Here is a 21,083-nt window from a genome sequence, read left to right on the forward strand (position 1 = left end):
AAAGGATGAAAGGATAAAAGGACGTTGATTTTGAAGACAAAACCGTATCTTAGTTACGAAGATGCTCCAGGAAACGGTCCAATGTATATTTTGGGATTCATTTTCTATTAGGGTGGCCTGAATTTCAAAAGGATCAGCAATACGGTTATTAATAGTTCTGAGATATTGCGCAGATCGACAAAATATGTTACATTTTTTTTCAAACTTTCTCAATTTCAAAGTTAAGTTAGGATTATTTATAACATTTTGAAAGAAAGATTATCCCTCGAGTGAAAAAATATAAGGATTTAACCGTTCAAAAGATAGCATTTTTAGAGTGTAGGTTTGACTGTGATTGAGGAATATTTGGGGAAACTGAAAATTTTGCTGAAACTCAATCCCTTTCTCATCCCTCAAAACATAAATACTACCCGAAAAATGTATTTTTAACAGTTAGGGACAACCATTTTAAACCAACTTTTATCCTAGTATAAATAAACATCCTTCTGCGTTCCAAGCAGAAGCAAAACAAAAAATTTTCCAGCCCTGGGGAACTTGATGTGATGGTTTCTGTATTTATGTAACTTGACAATTTGTTGTATAGTTCCGGCTTCACTATTTCGTGAAAAACTTGCAGGTGGAGCCAGTTCATCTACAATGTCATTAATCTTCAAGACACCCCAAAAATTTACAAGAAAAAAAATTTAATATCTATCTAAAGCTTCTAAATTGTTGTGACTAGCAGTTTTCAACAATGACAGTCTTTCAGGCTTTCACGATGAGACGAAGATATTATTAATAGCGAAAGCTTAGTTTGCGAATATTTTTGCGAGTTAGAAAAGGAGAGGTTAAAACGTTAAAATAGAGCAATTTACTTAGACAATTATGTTTTAGAAAAAAAACTAAGAAAAATCTTGCAGACGAAATGAGACACTGTCATAGCCATCGAAGTAATTTACTCATGTACTCAGTCTAGGGAAGCCGTGCAAATCGTGAAAATTAAAATGACACGAATTAATACCTTTCGTAAGCCACTTCATTTAACCAAGCAAAGTTAAGGTAAAAAAAAATCCAGAAGGTTCGCATGGTTTTAAAACTCCAGCACATAAGATGACTCTACGGAATTTTACCAGGAGCAAATTTCGTTATCATTTAGTTACCATAATTTCGATTTTACCATTTCGATTTTACTTTTTTAATTTACTAAAAAGTAATTTAATTAAAAGTAATAAAACTAAATTAGTAATAAAACTTATTACTAAAAAGTAATAAAAGTAAGTAATTTACTAAACTTTTTTACTTTTTTAATTTTTTGGTCATTGCAATAGTTTGAAAAAAGTATCATCAGACCAAGTATCATTATTATGATACGGCATTTCAAAAATGGTAATTGTTCCTTTGTCTGTTCCAAGACAAAATGACATTGTTTTACTTGATCATTGCAAATAGTTAAATAAATTTTTTTTTCCTGTTACTGTTCTCATGTGTCTTGCAACAAGCGTTTATTTGTCATTATAAAAGTATCTTCGTTTTCCGTTGCCATCGGATAAAAAAAAAAAAAAAAAAAAAAAAAAAAAAAAAAAAAAAAAAAAAAAAAAAAAAAAACCACTGTCGTTTTTGTTTTTATACCGGACAAAGTTTTATTGCTTTAGATGTAATTACTTTGTTTATTAAGGTCAAATAGCCGCTCCCTCTTTTTCCTGCCTCACCAACCCCACTTATAAGGTTTCTAGTTTCCTTCTACTGCTTACGCGCTAGTTTCCTAGAACCATATAAATATTGCCAAACGTTAGAATAATATTTTCCAAGACGTAGAATTTTTCTTCAGAAACAGGTCAAAAAGTAAAATTCCACAAAAAGAAAAAAAAATGATTACAATTAAAATGATGATATTTTGACAACAACCGATAGAATAATGATGCTAAGCCTGATCAAAAAAAAAAGGAAAAAAAGACGCTTTTTACATTGAACGATAAAGATTTACAAATAATTAGCAATTTTATAAATAATTGCATTAAAAAAGTGTCTTTGTTTTTACATGCCACTGTTCTTCAATGCCTTCCCCTCCCATCCCATGGAAAATTTTGTTTGAAAAGTCTGGTAGACTCCAAGGATGCAGTTTTCAGACACATTTTACAAAGATAGATAAAGCAAGGACACAGCTTGATGACAGAATTATTCTTCTTCATTTTTGTACTACGTTATCAGACTACAGCACTGCCTAAGTAACAAGCCATATGCCATCTATGTATTTTAGCTCAGTTTGTTCATTTTCCCTTCCACTTTGTGTTGAAGGAGTGGTCTTAAAAACTTGAGAAGGCACTCATTTAATAGGAAGTCAAAAGTTTCACTTTTTAGGAGATGAGAGTGACTGGGGGGGGGGGGGGGGGGTAATCCACCTTCCAGAGTCCCGTTTTGATATACGGCCCTATGTAACCACCCAATACATCTGATCAAAATTTTGTGATAACCATTTTGTTCAGAATAGTTCAATGAATAATACATATAGGGATGATATGGCAACGACTGCCACTGCAGCAAGGCCCATAAAGCTTACTAATTGCCAACCGTTCACAGATAGTTTTTACCGTGGAATAAGGGGACATATTTGATTTGGGTGTCCAGAGGCTCATAATTTACAGGATTCAGTTTCTGCGTCAATACGGTGGCACGTTTTGTTGTTGGAGGGGGGGATGCTAGGATGCCCAGACACAGGCCAGGGTACCTTTTGTCATAGGTCAGTTTAAACCTCATAGCCGTCCTTGGGCCAAGAAGAACTGTTGCAAATTACCAAAAATTTTCGATAAATACACCATCAAACAAATAATTTTCCACCGAATAAATGGGCCAACCAAAGTTCCAAAAACTTTTTTCGTTATGAGCCAAAAACTTAAAATAGGGTCCTTCGGCTCAGGGGATTCCTATGAAGATGGAAGAAAAATATCGACTACATCCGAAACAGGACTTGACAAAGGACCGACAAAATTTGTCCTCAGCCACTTCGCATGGAATTGGTGGTCAAAGAAAATTTAAATTGGGCTCATTCGATTTAAAATTGAGAGATTTAGGGTTCTTTTCAAGGGCAAAAAGTGGCTAGAAGGCAGCCAGCGGCCCTCTCATTCCCTTTTCTGCTACCCAGCCACCGTAGCCCAAATTATATTGGAGGGGACGTACCCCTCCCCCTCCCAAACTTTCTTAGCATTCGGTAACTTTCGTCGAAGGCAAAAATTTCGGCAGAAATTTTGCAAAATTCTTGGTTTCTAGAGAAAATTCGACAGAAATCAGGTAGCGATTCGGTAAAGTCTACGAATTTCACCCCCCCCCCCCCGATGAAAAGAGGCTCGGGACACCTCTGCTGAAAGAACCCATGTCTACTCATGTTATTAAGTAAGCATAACGTATTAATATCAGGAAAAATTTGGGGCATCCAGCTGAAATTTTCTGCGGGTGCAGCGGGGCCGACTAGACCCTCAATTTTGAATTAGGGGAGGGACAGAGCTAAGTCAAAAGGACGTACGTTCACAGGCTATCGAATGGCATATCTGCAACATCTCGGGAACGACCTATGGGAATCAAGCTGAAGCTTCTGGGTGTGGCGGGAGGAAAAGCCAAGGAGACTTAACATTTTTCCGAGGGTCAACAAATGTGTGCCTCCGATACACCAGCAATTTCGGCACTATTAGACACAGTAGAACTTCATTTCAAGTCTGCGTGAAGTCAGCACCTGATCATCTTTTCACCACAAAGCAGTGGCATTAATCAAAAGAGAGTTATATCAAAACGAGGCCATCGATATTTATAATATCTGTAATATCTCAGAAACAACTGGGGAAACCAAGTTAAAACTATTAGGAAGTGTTTGTAAAAGGTGTAGGGACTTCAAATATTACGTTCAGGGAAAGAAATAAGTGCCAACAAAATTTTCGCCTAAATACTTGTTCGCCCAAAAAAGCGTCAATTAAGGATATGTTAAAAGTTTGAGGCATATCCTTAATTGGAATCTTATTCACCGAAAACGAATCCAAAAATAATTATTCGCCAAAAGTACTCATATTTGTGGTGATACCTGTTATTTTAAAGTTGGACTTTAATATCTGTTTTAATTTGTGTTCGTTTTAAGATACTTAAAACGTCATGTTTGTATAAGGCTTTTTTTTAGGATTAGGTATAAAAAAGAAGAAGAAAAAAACAAACAAAAACAAAACCAATTATAATACATAGCTAAATTACTTGGGTAAGATTGGTGTACAGTATATACAATCATAATTGGTAACAAACCCTTGAGTCTATGCCCACCCCCCACAAATATCTACCCATACGTGCAGTTTTCTAGGGGAAAGTGTTTCAGAGTTACGGAAATCCAATGAAAAGTTAAAACAATAGACTAAGACATAAATGCTTCTTGGAGAGGGTGAATTAACTTCAGACAAAAGAATAATTAAAAAATGACGACATCACATAACGACATTAAAAAAAACACACTTATGTTCATTCCTAGGAATAGGATGATCCTTTTTGCAATAACCATTAAAAGTAATGACACTTGCGCAGTGACAGGGGAAAAACAGCAACACTTTTTGCAATGAAAGCAATGGCGATGATCAAAAAGATTGATGATACAAAACAGTGACCAAATACTATTGTGGCAAGCTTTCGCGATATACCTAACGCTCCCATCTAATCCACCCATTTCGTTGAATGAGCACTGTCTCGTAGATCTTAAATCATGACATCTACCAGCTTTCATAAACGATCTTGATAAATTTTTCTCGTAGAAAATTAGATTCAACACAATATATCAAGTTTAGCCCCTACTCCCCCCATAAATAAAGTTTACAAGGTAATTTATTGCCTACTGAGAAGCTTCCCGTAAGAGTAATGCTTTCAAAAGAACTGAACAAGCAATAGAATTTTTCATTTAAAAGTTCATTCCAAGTCCCGCAGTATATTATGAATTTAATTATATGCTTTTCTTTCTTTTACCAACTCACAGAAAAAATTTAGCTAGCAGAGTTTCTAGGGAGACCATGATGATATTGTCTGACAGTAGTTGCAACTTTTTTTTTTCAGACTTTAATTTCTTTTCTTATGATAGTAGAATAAAGATAGATAGATAAACATAGATGAAGATGAAAGAGACAAAGCGAAAGATGAAAGAAAGAAAAATAAAAAGAAAAAAAACGTACACAGCAAAATACAGAATTTGGCCGAAGAAGGTGAAAGATAAATAAATAGATGTTTTCTTAATTTACTTTTTTTTGCCAAGCTAAGAAGTTATGCTATGCCCAACATCCGTCGTCTAAATAAGTGGTATTATCGCTGATCAAAACATCATTTAGAGGAAGATTCACGGGCTCCATAGACACATACAAAACTTTGGAGGGGGTAAAAGCATTTCAGGGGGCGGGTGTATTCTCACGTAGAAGAAACTTACATAGAAAGCTTGAATTGTATTTTTTTTTTTTTTTTTTTTTTTTTTTTTTTACAAAGTTGCAACATAAATTTAAGTATCTTTCTGTCAATTCTTTGTGGCCCCTCCCCCCATATCTGTCTACTAAGGTGCATGTATGATAGGGTCTATAGCATCCACGGCGGAGGAAAACTTCTGCAATGATTGGTGGGAAAGCAAGGGTGCCCGTATGATAGGGTCTATACCATTCACGGCGGAGGAAAACTAAGCAATGATTGGTGGGAAAATAAAAAGTGTTTGAGTATTCTGAAATAAAAGAGTATTTTGATTATTAACGAAACAGTTCGGTAACCTTTTCTGATTCCTTTTCAAAGTACCGATTCTGGATTGACTCCCGATTCTGATTTTTCGAAAAATTTTAGCATCTTCCCATATTTTCAATATGCTGTACTTACACTTAAGATAACCAATGAGAGATGTAGTAGTTCTCTCAACTAAAACAGGATTTTCAGTCACTTTAAGTTTGCTTACACTTCACTTTTATTCTGAAATTGAATTTTGTTTTATTTAGTTTGTATTAAGTACTCTGATTTCTACATCAGGAAAAGACAATATTATTTCCTAACCAGAGAAATTATGTACACCCAAATTCTGCAGCTTCTTTCTATATCGGGTTAGAGTTTGAAATTCCCCCTTTTTATCCATCTTAATTCTTAAATGGTTAATAACATTTAAAAGCACTATCAATCCTATCTCAAAGGAGTTGTAGGCGGAAATAAAGAGAACAACTAAGCTATTAAACAAAATACTTTTTATTGAGAGACAGAAGATGGGGAGACTTATGAAAACAATGTTATATCACTGCTTGACCCCTCCCCCCCAACTTTTAATTCAATTTAATACTTACATACTTGATTGCATTCAAAGACAGCATTAATACTCTTAAGGGGCAATTTAAGGCAACTGGAGGTGTTATAGGCCATAGATTACAGAGAATGAGAGAAAGATATGCATAGAGTAAAAAGAAATAGAAATCTTAATTATGGATAAACAAGCGAAGAGATTAAGAAAACAGGGCAAAATTCAAATAAAAAAAATTAAGCAACAACAATAATATTACAATACAACAGGAAATAGAGAAAACATTAAAGAGCAAATGAAATGAAAACTAGCCGGAACGGAAGTTCAAAAACAGATAAAATATACAATGGTGAAACTCAAAGTCACAAACATTGACCTAAAAACGAACTAGAAAAAACAGCTAGAAAAAGTTACTCAGGGGAATCATATATAAATATCAAATACTAGAAGAGTTCATCATCCTCCGAATAGACCGAGTGATGTGATGAATATGAATATGATGTAGTAAAAATGTGATGTTTTTCATTTCTGAAATAATAATACACAAAACTGTAATAAAAATGGCCAAGTTCCATTAAAGAAAAGTTGGTAAGCTGTTTTTGACATATTCTAGCATATATCGCCTTAAATAAAGAATCGAAATGTGTAAACTAATTGATTTTTCATCTTCATTATTTCCATATAGTGATATACATCACTATATGAAACACGAGATTCATATATGAGAAACATGTCTGGTGGGTCATTTAATAGCACAAGAGGGGGAAGGGGTTGGAACCCCTCCACACGAGAGCATAAATTTTTCCAAGTTTCAGGGCCCTTCTTAATCAAAATACCAGATAAATTTATTTCCTCATTAATACCCTCCCACCCTCGAAAAAAAAAACATGTGTACACGTCTGCATGGGCCTTTCAACAACCATTGGGATATATCACATTCTTTCGATGTCTCTTGTTTTCTATTTGATCAATTTATTGTGTAGATTTTAGAAAAATTACCTCCCTCCTTAAAATAAATTTATTCACCCGTTACTGGTATTATACACATATTTCAACAAAATATATTTCAACATTAACCTCAAAAGAACTAAGCGATAAATTCAAAATTAAACTAAACACAAACATTAGACACGGAACATTCATCCTTTTCCTATTGTTAGTAGCTCAAACCAACGATATAATGAACATAACCTTATAACATGAATTTCATTATAAATAAAAATCATACTTTTCCACTCAGGCTTAACGCAATAAGAAATACACAAAACACAATAAGGAACACAACAAGACATACTAAGGAACGAAGCAATGTGTCTACTCCCTTTATATACTTTACTGCCATCAAAATTTAATCATAGCTTTGTTCAACTCGTTAATAATATCTTGGAGGAGTCAACTTTTAAAACTGTTTTAGCTTAAATATTTTCTCTCATTCTAAGTTGGAATATTTTTTTAGGAATTCCACAAGTAATGCTAGCTGAAATAATTTCTTAATGAGTGGTCTAATGACTTAATGCAGGGCTGCCACAGGTTCAAGGGGTAAAAAATAGGGACTTCTTTTTAGTCACAAAAGCGACCTCTCAAGGGACCATTCCGGAAGCAAAATGGAACTCAAAACTCAGTTTTGAGAAAGCTTTTGAGAGAAAAACCACTGAAACAACACCAAATGACACCTGACTAAGAAAACAAAATGGGAATGATCATTTGCATACATCTCTTCATAATCAGAGGCCGAGTAATGATTAACACGTGACCACATGAGATTCATCACGTCATGGACGGAGCTTTTATCTTTTTTTTTTCTGAACGCTTTGCTTTCGAATAGAAAAAATTGGATTCAAAAATATGATAAAAGAGATAAGGGTGCGGTAACTAGAAAACAACTTATTTGTTTCCCTTTTTCTGCACTGCCTTCTGCTGGAACAGGGATGTGATCAGCAACTTTTTCTTTGGCTCTAACTGATGCTGGGTGGTTTCAAAAGTAGCAGCTACCTTTTTTGTTCATTACGCATCAAGAGAGTCCTATCTATCATGGCCAGCACTAGCTGAATCTTAGCCATGTCCTTCTTTTCAATACCTTTTTCGAACCGGTTATGAGTTTCTTGCAGCAACTTGTCTGCGGCCTATTCCTTGGAACTGTACACTTCTCTTTTTCTTGGAACGACTTTTCGAGAGTCTCTACTGTCTGTCTTTTCAAATAGGTTTCAACGAGCTGCAGCTCTTTCAGATTTTCTCTTGCCTCCCAATCCTCTCACTCTTTCCCAGCTTTGTCTTTCAAGGCTTTTTCCTGCATTAGGTGCAAATCATAGCTCTTTCTAGCGGATTTAGTATTTCATCAAGTCTTCTGTAATAGCAAAATTTTGCGCACGTCATCCAAATCTGCTCAACCCATCTCTCACAAACAGTTTTGCATTCAAAGTTCGCTCATTCACCGAAGCTCTTTTTTCGCTGAGAACTCGTCCAGAAAAGTTAAAACTTTTGAAGGTTCGTATAATGACTCGAAACAGACGATGTTAGTTCATCCCTAAGCTTTTCCGTCACCCCGGATTTTAAAACTCGTCCAGTACACATTTGAATTCTCCAGACTGGAGCTCTCCTTTAGAATATAGACAGCGAAGTACTCAGACAGAGCTGGCATCTGTTACCTTAGTCTGAAGCGGTAGGTCTTGTTGTTAACCATCTGGTAGGTATGTCTATCAAAAGCCAAGACTTAGGAACGCCAGTTTCCTCCTGAATCTTCTCTTAGTCTACTTGTCTAGCTGGTCAGCCACTACAAAACTACTACCCTTTGATGATCAGATTTGAAACAATTTTCGTCAATTTCCTGAAACCCTTCCAAAAACGTTGGGTATCAAATGTATCTTGCAGGTACCAATATCAAGAAGACCTTCGCTACCTGTTAATTCACCTTTTTCACTATCAATCAGTCGGAGAAGTTTTTTGTTCACATTCAGACCATCACAAATTAATATTATTTTAGAGATACATAAACCACTTTCATCGATCGTTCTGGCTATTTCTGACTTCAACTGTGTATGTCCAATAAACGCAGTCTTCAGATGTATTTCTACCACTCGTTTCATTTTATCGGACCATTATCTTTTCTACTTTCTGAGTTTGTGGTTTCGTTAAAACTCGACAATATAATAACTGTTGCTGACTTCATCAAGGGTCATCTTCCGGAAATGGGGTCCAAGAGCTTCCGTTAAAAAGTAAGCGAACTTAGTTCGGCAAAAGAAGATGTTCTTGATCACTGTATCTCTGAACATTTTTCCAACTACATATGCTATTCCGTCTGCGGATTTCCCAGAATAGCCAGACTCAATCATCTTCAGAGTCCATGTAATTTCCGCAACTGTTGTTTCATCCCACACTAGATAAGCACCAAAGTTCATGGGCACTTTGGTCAGTTTGCCGATCTCCATGGAAGATGCTCCAGAGAGATGGAGCTGATTCGGCATTATCTTTACGGCAACATTCTTCACATTCTCCTTATGTTCAGCAGTTCGGACGTGATGCAGTAAAGCGTAGGAGCCCTTATAGCAGACATGCGATGTATTGAGGATAGAACAGTAGAAAGAGAACAGATCTCTTAGAATGGGTCTACACCACTCTTTCATTTGGTATCACGTCACATCTTTCTCTTACAACCAAGTCTCCTTGTATTTGCACTTTCCCATTCTTATTCAAAATGAAACTTTGAACCCTAAACCTTAAAAAAAGAAGAGAGTATAAAATATATAGGTCAATACCACAAACGCATTCAAATAAAAAGGGGTACTAGGAAGTAGTCTAATGGTTCAAGAAATGTATGTAAGCTCAAAATCGTGCAAGAAACCTAATTAACACCACCTCCTTCGTATTTTGTGCTTGGACCCATTCTCTTTTTTTTTCTCTGTGTGTAAAAGAGACACACAGAAAAGAGTTTTCTAAGTAATTAACAAAGCCAACTGAACCCTGCCGCCTCCTTGCCTATTGACTCCAGAGGCAAAGGGGGTCACTCCTTTTCATTACTAGTCTGTTGGCTCTATCCAGACATTAACGCTCCAAGCTATGTAACAACAAGTTTTTTCTTTCTTAGATAAGCCAAAACAGGTACCAAGAATTTCAATCAAAACAAAAATACTGAAAACCATATACTCACAGGTATTGGTAGCCTTCAGGATACAGAGCTTTAAATCAAAACAAGAAAAGGGACTTTGGGGACCTTTGTCAATTTAAGGGACCATTAAGGACCTTCGCTCGATTTTAGGGAATTTGTGGCCGCCCTGCTTAATGACAGTGAAATATAACAACAGAATTGGAGAAACGTGAACTTAAGCAATAGTTAAACGCTTGAATTTGCATGATGTGAACAATTTTTTTTTTCGGTTTTCTTAGTGCGGAATTTACGCAATAATTAACCATTATTATTTAAAACATTAACTGAAACCACGTTACGCGTTGTTTCACCCCCCCCCCAAAAAAAAACAACAACAATATCCTGGCTATTTTATTAAAAATACGTAGAGTAATACTGATTGAATTCCAACTTACAACGCCTTCAATGGTAATTTCTTTTTTTAGGTCTTCATCAAGCTTCAGCTTTTCAGGACTCTGGAGCACGTTTTGAATTTCCTTTACTGGGGCTTCTTTAACTTTCAATACATCTGAGGGGACATCACTACGTACAATAGCTGATGTTGTCAAAGATCTCCTAAACAAAAAAATCACACGTCTAAGAAATCAACTAATTCTGAAGAAACTTTTGGAACATGGAATCTTCTATTTTACAATAGATGCTTCCATTCCTAATCGCATTATATATCTATATATATAAAAATAAGTTGTCTCTCTGTGTGTGTTTGTGTCTGTCGAGTTACGTCATGTTTGTGTGTCGACTGACGTCATGTTTTCGACTGACGAAATTACAGACCGGGACATCGGGACACAAATGACGACCGGGACACCGGCACATAGGGAATATAAATGACGACCGGGACACTCAAAGAGAAAGCGACCGGGACACAAGGAATGTTCGATTAGCAATCACCATCAACAAAGCACCAGGACACAAATGGCGACCGGGACACAGGCAGTATAAATGACGACCAGGACATAAGTAAAAAAAAAACTAAAAAAACTAAAAAAAGGTAAAAACTACAAAAAAACTAAAAAGGAAAAAAACTAAAACTAATAAAAAACTAAAAAAGCTAAAAAACTAAAAAAACTAAAAAAGAAAAAAAATAAAAAAAGGAAAAAAATGAAAAATAAAGGAGAAAAACAAAATTAAAAAATAAAAAAATAAAAAAAAATAAAAAGAAAAAAGAAAAAAACAAAAAAGTAAAAACCAAAAAAAAACTAAAAAGAAAAAAGGGGAAAAATACAAAAATTTATTTCATCATATACCATTTCAAAAACGAATGTATATACAGACCGGGACACCGGGATACAAATGACGACCGGGACACAGGGAATATAAATGACGACCTGGACACAGGGACACAACTACAACGTGGACGCCGCGGGGCACAGGGGGATATATAAATGACGACGGGGACACAGGGAATGTTCGATTAGCAATCACCATCAACAAAGCTCAAGGGCAATCATTAGAATCATGAGGTATAACTAAAAAAACTAAAAAAAAGGTAAAAAACTAAAAACTAAAAAAAAGCCCAATTCAAAAACGAATGTATATACAGACCGGGACACAAATGACGACCGGACACCGGGACACAAGGAATATAAATGACGCCCGGGACACTCAAAGAGAAATCGCAGACTGAAACACCGGGACACAAATGACGACCGGGACACAGGGAATACAAATGACGACCGGGACCCAGGGACACAACTACAACGGGGACGCCGGGAGGCACAGGGGGATATATAAATGACGACGGCGACACAGGGAATGGTCGATTAGCAATCACCATCAACAAAGCTCAAGGGCAATCATTAGAATCATGAGGTATAGATCTGAATACGGATTGTTTTCCCATGGACCATTATATGTTGCCTGTTCAAGAGTCGGTAAACCTGACAATCTTTTTATATGCACAGACAATGGGACAGCAAAGAATGTTGTATATTCGCAAGTTTTACGTAGTTAAAAACATATATATATATATATATCTATCTATATTCACTGGTGGGACACAGGGACACAACTACAATGGCGCGTAACGACTTACGCGCGCGGGGGGGGGGCTTCGGGGGGGGGGGCGCGAAGCGCCCCCACCAACTAGGTGTTGGGGTTGCGCGAAGCGCCACCCCAACAGCTAATATATATATATATATATATATATATATATATATATATATATATATATATATATATATATATATATATATATATATATATATATATATATATATATATATATATATATATATATATCTTGGGAGTAGGATGACACCTTCTCATGCTGCCACTGGCCATCCTACCCAGCATCTGACCATGAGACAGTGTATTTTGTGTAATATGATGCCAAGAGAGGGTTGACTGAAGCCAGTAAACAGCTGTCAAAATCATGCACTGAGGGTGAAGGGGATCAATCACCCTGGACATATGAAGTGCTAGCCATGAGACAAAAAATCCCTTGAGGAGCAATCCAAGGTTGGAGAAAGGAGTTATTTTACTAGCACTGGTTCTAACAGCCAAGTGCAGCTTGTCCCTGATGGCTGGCAAGCGCTAGGTGATTCTCCCCTCTCTTTTCAGGAAAGAGTGTATCCAGCCCAAATCAGTCTGAAGGGTTTCTAAGGACGAAGGAAAACAAATATTTAACATCTTGACACTACCTAAGAAGACGCATCTGCAAAAGACAAAAAGAGATAGGCAAGTCCTATACCAAATTGCCGCCCCAGAGAGGCACCAATAACCCAATAGCTATTGGTAGACTTTTGGGGTTTGGAGACAATGGGCCTTTATGGCCTGAGCATCAGCTCAGTTTTGTCAGTCACCAATAATGATAATAATTTTAACAGTAATATTTATTCTTTTGATATGCAGAAATCAATTGGAGTGAAGTCTATCAGGTTCCTTAGGTGTTAGTAAGTGGATCAGGAGCAGAAAGGGATTGTGACAGCAGCCTTATTATATATCTGTTTGTTTTCGACTTGACATTGCTCTTTTTTTCAAAATAATTATATTTTTGAATCGAATTCACTGGCAGCTTCTTAAAATGCAACAAACATATCTGATTAGTACTTGGAAGTGATTTACTTACTGGTTGCTTTTAAAGATATCAGAAGAGAAAGACTTATTTGGAATTTTTACTAAAATGTATAGTGGGTAAAAAGGGGTACACTGTCTAAATAAGTTTGAGAACTGCTGGTCTTGGTTGTTCATCATCACCCATCATACATTTTCGTTTCACAGCTTGTTCTCTTAATCTTATCTCATTTGATGGTCCAGTTTCTTCAATTTGAGCTTACAGTTTTATTCTTTTTTGTACTCATTTTGTGCTAACGTTAATTACGTTTGTTTTCCTTAGATATTAGGAAAGTGCTTAAAATGTCTTTTGAAATTTACATTACTTAATATAGGCAAATGATTTATATATTGGTAAATTTTTATTCTACAAATGCTTCTAGAATGGTCTTGAAATCTATTTTCCTTGTGTATTCACTTTCAGTCAACATGATTGCTAAACTATTTAGTCTATCCTGATTTATTGTTGATGTCACATAGTTTTTTCATTGGTTTTAGCCTGGAAAATGATCTCTCTCCAGAAACAACACTTGCAGGAATTGTTAAGAACACTTCAAAATTTCGAAAATCAATTGTCCATTTCGATGGTGGTGCAGGGCCCTTTCTAACGCGGGGCCCGATTGGGCCCAATCATTCCAATCGCCCTTTTTCTGGCCTTTACCCTAGTTCATTTATCACTGAATAAATTTGAAGTACACCCTCTCTTAGTCTACATGTTTTCTTTCAAATAGCTGTAAAATATAAAATATGCTCACTGAGCCTGTCCCTAATTAGCTTTGAATTTCTATCCCGCCCAAATTGCTAATGAAACATGTTAAACTCCTTAGTGTCACAAACTTCTTAAGGAGGGCATGCATATTTCAAGAATTCTGGGCTTTTGAGACAAAGGATAGTCCAAACAATTTTTTTTTTTAATTTGATCAAACTGGTAGATTAACTTTGAAATGGCCAAATGTTGACAACACTGTAACTGTGAACAACCAAAAAATCTTTGCTGGACCATTATTCCGGATAGGGTTAATAAAGGCCACATGATTACACTCCATATGATTATCCAATTTTGTCCTTATACTTGAGGCATTTTTTCAGTTCTTTGCTTCTGCTATCTGAATAGCATTTTATACATTTACACATTTAAAAAAATTGAAGAAAAATAAAAAAACAAATTAAAAAGAATAGGTATGTTGGATCCACCAGGATCTGCCCATAAGTAGTCCCCAAGTATTTCAACACGTGTCAAATTGGGTTCTGACTTGTGTTGGAAACATATAACTTTTTTGTTTTGTCGACTTTGTAGGTGAAAATGTTCCAATTTAAGAAAATCGGCATTTTGTACCTTTTTCTAATAAAACTTCAAACTTCTAATCAAACAGTTAGATTCATAGATATTTTTTCTACATACTGAAACTCTTTTCAAACCAAAAGTCTCTAAATTAAGCCTTCTGGAGTAGAGAAAGTGTTTTTTTTTTTTTTTTTTTTATACAAAAACTGTCAAATCATTGCTACCTTTACCCTATCTGGTTACTTATTATTTTACTATTTTTACACTTATTATACATAGTCAGCTACTGCAAAATTACACCTTAGTCCAAATTCCTAAAAAAAGAAATACTGAAACACAAAGACCATTTAATTAGAATTAGAACTGGGCATTGAAGAGGCGATAGTCTCCCTTATATATGGAGTAATTTCTATTTTAAGTTTTAATGTTGGGCCTTACTTTCACTTAAAAAAAACTTTTTTTTAATTTAATTCACATCATAAAGATGCATATTTTTCTAGAACAATGAATTCTGAGGCCCAGATAATGGGAATCCCATGCACTTCGATTTTGTCAGAAGGTTTCTTCCAGACGAAGAGCCTGTGTGTTGCTCACTCCTGTGTGTATGTTAATTTATAACTTTGTACTCACTCAGTTCTTCATTGTACAATTTTTAGCTTCTGCAATTAAAACAAAATACATACTAACCAAGTTAAAGCAGCCAGACTACACTGCAAAAAAACCCATCAAAATATGGTTTTGTTATGTTTTGGCACCCCTGTCCCCAGCCCCTGTTTTATCCTTTTAATGCTTACTAGGGCTTGAAAAGATACATGTATAATATATATATATATAAATACATATATATATATATATATATATATATATATATATATATATATATATATATATATATATATATATATATCCTGGATCTGAATTTTGCATAAGAATTTAATAGATAGAGGGAGCCCTGCAAAAAATTTGAATCAGACCCAACAATTAGTCAATCCAGCTCTGATTAGGGTGCTGTGATCAACCAAGTCAAATGCTTAAAAATAAGAACATAGCATGAGGCCAAGCAGCAGTTCCTCAGATGATGAAAGAATCTAGCATCCAGCATCAAATCAGTAAAGCTATGATTACAAAGAAAAATTCATGTTTTCTTCATATGAAATATTATTACAAAAAATTATCATCAAAATCTCTTGTTGTTAAGAAAGTACCCAAAAATTTGACAACCATATTTTTCTCAGAGGACACTTGAATTTCGCCACCAATTGTTTCTCATCAGTTTTACATGTTCAGTGAAGTTTCAGCAGAGTTATCTATATTTTGACAGGGTGTTGCTGTCTGTCAAAAATTTTGACAATGTTACTACAAGATATTCTAAAAAAAATGAACCTCATAATAGAAATCAACATTTCTATATAATAGAAATCAACATTTCTCATAATAGAAATCAACATATCAACATTTGACTTTGGCTGAAGGAACATTTTTAGTCATTCTAGTATTCTACTACATCAAACAAGAATTTTCAACACTATGAACACTGATTCATCAACATAATATTAGCTACCATTTTAACTTAATTTTATCAAGAAAAAGCCAATATAGCTACATTTTAGAGATGATCAGAATGTATCTTCATGCATTGGTGCTGATCCAAAATTGTCAGGAGCTCATTTTGTGTTGAAAACAGGCAACTAATTGAATTGAATATTCTTTGATTATCAGGGTGTCTTGGATATAGTGTCCATGTTTTGCACTGTCAAAATATAATGAAGGTTTTGAGAGAAGGTGTTCCAAGTCATGACTAAACACAGTGTTATCTTGTTTTGAAGGAAAATTTTTACAGTGGTTCCAAAATTGCATTGTCAAATCACTGGTGCCTTTACCCCATAGGTTAACTTATAAGGGATGTAATTTCAAATTTCTATGTTACTCCTCTGTCACTCTGCATCCCTAAACAGTGTATGCTCAACTCCAAAATTATTAAATTGAAGAAAACTTTTGACTATGTATGATATCACTATTACATATTTATTAGATCTTTTTTATTATAGTGAATTTTGGCTTTCAAAGTTTGGCTTGGTGAAATTTCAGCACTAATTTGCTTCAAGGTTTGAACGCCAGTAACTTTTTATGGGGAAATTCTTAAAGATAGTAATAATGACACACGCCTCAAACACTTTGTGGTAACAAACTGTAAGTAAGGAGCAAAGCAGCTCAATAGCAACCAAAACATTAAAAAGCAGGGTCTTGATAACATTAGATACATCAAAAGAATCAAATTTTGATGCTGATTCAAAATATATAAGATTCATAAGGACCTACACCAATAGAAAGATAGATAGCCTTAATAATTTTAGACTTTATTTTCCCTGGCACATTCCTTATACATAACATTCAAGGGGTATTACCATTTGGAGTTCTGGATTTAGCCTTTTAGCATACCTTGAATCCAAAAATGAGCCCTCCAAATATTTTTACTAAACCCTTGCATAGAAATGACATTACCAAAACACAACTAATGTCTGGATTCTGCAGTTCCTGCCTGTCAGCCAACACCTAGCTTGCCTCTCATTTGGTGCTTTACTTCAAAATTTCAAAAAAAGTTGTTACAGAACTGAATCCATAAAACATCATAATAGTTTCTCTTTTCTGTTTAGCTGTATTGGGTCCCTCACTTTCTTCCCCTTTTACATTTTTATTGACCTTTCTTATATCTTTATAAATTTGTAAATTTTGCTTCGTTTGTAACTTTATTTATTTTAGGAGATGTTAGATGTATTCCTTGTATGTGTTATGTAAATATTTGTTCTAAATTATTTTATGTTTTGATGTCATTTTCTTTTTCTTCTTCTTAAATTATTAAAATAATAAATTTCTTCTTGGTAAATTATTAAAAAAATTAATTTTTGTTTTGTTTTTTTTTACTCCAAAATATGAATTCAGCCAATCTTGGCTCAGGGTTGTTGAGTTTTTGAAACAATATTCTGGCTTATCTTACACCCCACCCTAAAATGCATATAATTATATTTTTCACTTTGATAGATTATTGTTTAAGAGACAATTTATTTTGCCAAGAAAAAAACATGGGATATTGATTTGTCACACTTATAGTAGATATAGGCTATATTTCTTTATAAAAACAGTTTTTCCTAGATTTATTGACAAGTTATTTTTTCCAAAATAGCATTCAAACTTGGACATATAAAAGTTCAGATGTAATTTGTGTTATTCTGCCAATATTATTCCCACTTCAGGTTATCAGGAAAAAGTAAATTTCAGGGAAATCAGTACAGCATTATTTTCATAACTTTTCTACTGTTTCATTATAATAAGCAAAAAATATAGAAATTTTCTGTTGGAAAAAAATTATAGAGATTGATTTAAAAAAAATCACAACTTACCAACACCTTAAGGTGTTAAGTATAATTATTATGTATATTATGAAGTAAGAATTATTCTTTTTGGACACTTTTCTATAGCCAAAATAAGAGAAAAATACATCATCTTAAGGGTCCATAAAAAGTTTAAAGTTGAATATCCAAGTAAAAGAACTATTATATTTGGAAAGAGTATAAAAGAAAAATCAAATGGGAAATTCACCTGATTCATAGCTCAGTAAAAGAAATTCCTCCCAATTTACCAAAATACATTGTTAAAGCTTTATACAAGACCATCATGAGGGACAGGGGGTGAATTTGTAAGCAAGTTGATGGTAGAGGTCTAGATTAGGGGCTTTTGAGAAGGAAACATGTAAAGAAAACAATTCATACTTCATAATATGCAAAATTATTGTAACTACTACATTTTGCATCTAGCCATGCTAGGCTTATATCATATCTTCACTCCTCAATGAGCAAATACATAGCTAAAATGATCAAACTGCTTAGTATATTTGAAAAGAGCAAAGTAGCCTTGTTTACTCACTATGTCAGTTATGGACTCTCTAAAATATAATTAAGGCTGTAAAGGGAAGGGGGTTTTCTGCATTTGTAAGTGAAATAACTACTATATTTAGCCGAGGAAGAGCACAAAAATAGGCACTGAGTAAAATTGTAGTTTACTTGATTTATCTCTACATTTTTAGTAGGATCTTATGCACCTCTTTGGTAACAATTTTCTATGGTAAATATTGTACAGTTCATATAATTGACTTACCAATAAAGTGAGCATACCATTTGATGCCTTTTTTTTATGTTCTCTGCAAATATAATAATCACTTCTATTGCAAATTAAAATTGAAGCCCTTTTAGAGCTCTTAAAACTGACCAAATTATGGGTATAAAAAAGATCTAAACTATTGGTCTCAAACTTTGAACATATCACTTGACACCTTTTTTTAGGTTCATTATGAATATAATAATTGCTTCTTTAGCAAATCCAAATTTAAGCACTTTTTAAGCTCTTAAGTTCTTCTTTCTTGATGCCAAATTTTCAATTAAATTGGGCATTTTGATTATTTTTGACATAAAAATACAATGTTTTCTCAGTGCCAAAATTATTTATGGTTAGATTATATAAAAAAGTGCTTAAATTTGAATTTGCAATAGAAACAATTATTAGGCCTATATCTGTAAAGAACATTGAATGGTAGGCTGTGTTTACTTTATTGGTTAGTCAATCGTATGAACTGCAAAATATTTACCATTTCCACTGGCAAATAAAAAGGAACTAGGTGTCACTAAGGGTCCAAAATAAAATTTGCAAAGGAAATAATCACTAGGTTTTTATTTTGAAGAAGTATAGAAAGACATATAAAACTGTTTTCATATTATTTCTAGCCAAGTAAGGAAAGAAATTACCTAAGCAAGAGGTTATGTTATGTTCTCTAGACTTGCACAGTTTATTTTGAAGTAGGCTAAATGAAAAGGAAGCCAGTTACAGACAGAACAACAGACAGGTGCCAGCAGTTCTGGAAGACAAATAACCAGCATTCTTGAATATCACGTTGTAAATTGTGCTTCTGTTAGATGCTTACCCTAATTTAATCAAATTTGTGCTATTTCTTGAAATTATTTTAGAGCAAATCATTTTTCGATAATTTTCGACGAGGTTATCCTTTTTCTTCCAAAAACACTTTTTGAAAGAGCGAGAATGCAGAAATAAAATAGACCGAATACTATTTCCTATGATTTTGTAAATATAGCTGTCAAAAAATTGGCACTTTGAATACATGCAAAAAGCATTTAAAACAGAGGTCCAGACGGCTTAACAGCAATTTCAAAAAGGGTCAAGCATTAGGTGTGTCTCGAAGGTTTCCATAATGATGGTAATGGCACAGTATTAGGTTTAACATAACAACGAAATTTATGATACTACTCAGGGTCTCTAAAAGCACTATCAAAGCACAAAAAGTAATAGCTCTGAAAGAGATTACCATTTGTTTTCTAAAAAAATTGGGACAGGAAACTGGAAGCATTAAAAGCAGTCAATATGTAGAGGTTTTAAAAAAAACAAAACATTTGTACAAATTGATTGGTTATCCTTCTTAAAACTGCTTTTTTAAAACCAAAACCTGCAAAAAACAATTTTTAAGCTTGCACTATTTAGACAAATTATATTTTTTGTGTTGTAACCCCACTAAAAAGCTATTTTAAGTTATTGGTTTTACTCTCAGTTTTGACGCTTTCCCCAGAAAAGCATTGGGCACTATCATTTTCTGTCCCATTTTCTATGGCTTGGTCTGGATTTCTACATATTTATTTGTTGGTTTTTGTGAGTTCGTCTGGGTTTCTATAAGTTGGTCATAGTTTTTATGGAGTTGCACAATATTTTTAAATATTGACGACTTAATTTCTTCGCTTTGGACTTGACTTTTAGAGGTTGATCTTAATTTCTTCGGTTTGGCCGTGATTTTTTAAGAATTCGTCTGGATATTTAGGATCTGTTCATGATTTTTGTGAATTGATCTCGATTTTCGGATTTTGCCCTTGATTTCTGCGGATTATTCTTGATTTTAGAGGTTAATCTTGATTTCCAGAGTTTGGTCTTGGTTTTTACGGTTTTGTCCGGATTTCTTTGCATTGGTTATGGTTCCTATGGGCTTGCTCCAGAATTTTGCTTATTGACCTCTTGATTTCTTCGGATTGGTCTTGATTTTTAGAGGTTTGCCTTTTGATCTCCTTATGTTTAGATTGGTTTTCACTTTTAGAGATCGACCTTTATTTCTTCAGTTTAGCCTTGATTTTTATGAATTAGTCTGGATGTTTTAGGTCTGGTCATGACTTGGTATTGGTCTTGATTTTCGGTTGTTGCCCTTGATTTCTTTGGATTGGTCTTGATTTTTGGAGTTTGACCTTGGTTTCTAGCTTGGTCTTGGCTTTTGCGGTTTGATCTGAATTTCTTTACACGGGTCTTGATTT

At 34.3% G+C, this 21,083-nt stretch overlaps 1 protein-coding gene across 1 annotated transcript in view; it reads right to left on the reverse strand.

The window, feature by feature from the left end:
• Window positions 1-19,856, reverse strand: part of LOC136037920 (NADH dehydrogenase [ubiquinone] iron-sulfur protein 4, mitochondrial-like) — a 55,861-nt gene extending 36,005 nt beyond the window's left edge. The window contains exons 1-2 of the mRNA XM_065720775.1: window positions 19,700-19,856; window positions 10,787-10,946 (exon numbers count right to left, since the gene is read on the reverse strand). Of these exons, the coding sequence (XP_065576847.1) occupies window positions 10,787-10,946; window positions 19,700-19,752 (213 nt within the window). The 5' untranslated portion in view covers window positions 19,753-19,856. The remainder of the gene's footprint in view (window positions 1-10,786; window positions 10,947-19,699) is intronic.
• Window positions 19,857-21,083: the final 1,227 nt, after the last annotated feature.

The sequence above is a fragment of the Artemia franciscana genome, chromosome 17 (assembly GCF_032884065.1).
Source record: "Artemia franciscana chromosome 17, ASM3288406v1, whole genome shotgun sequence".
Taxonomy (NCBI): Eukaryota; Metazoa; Arthropoda; class Branchiopoda; order Anostraca; family Artemiidae; genus Artemia; species Artemia franciscana.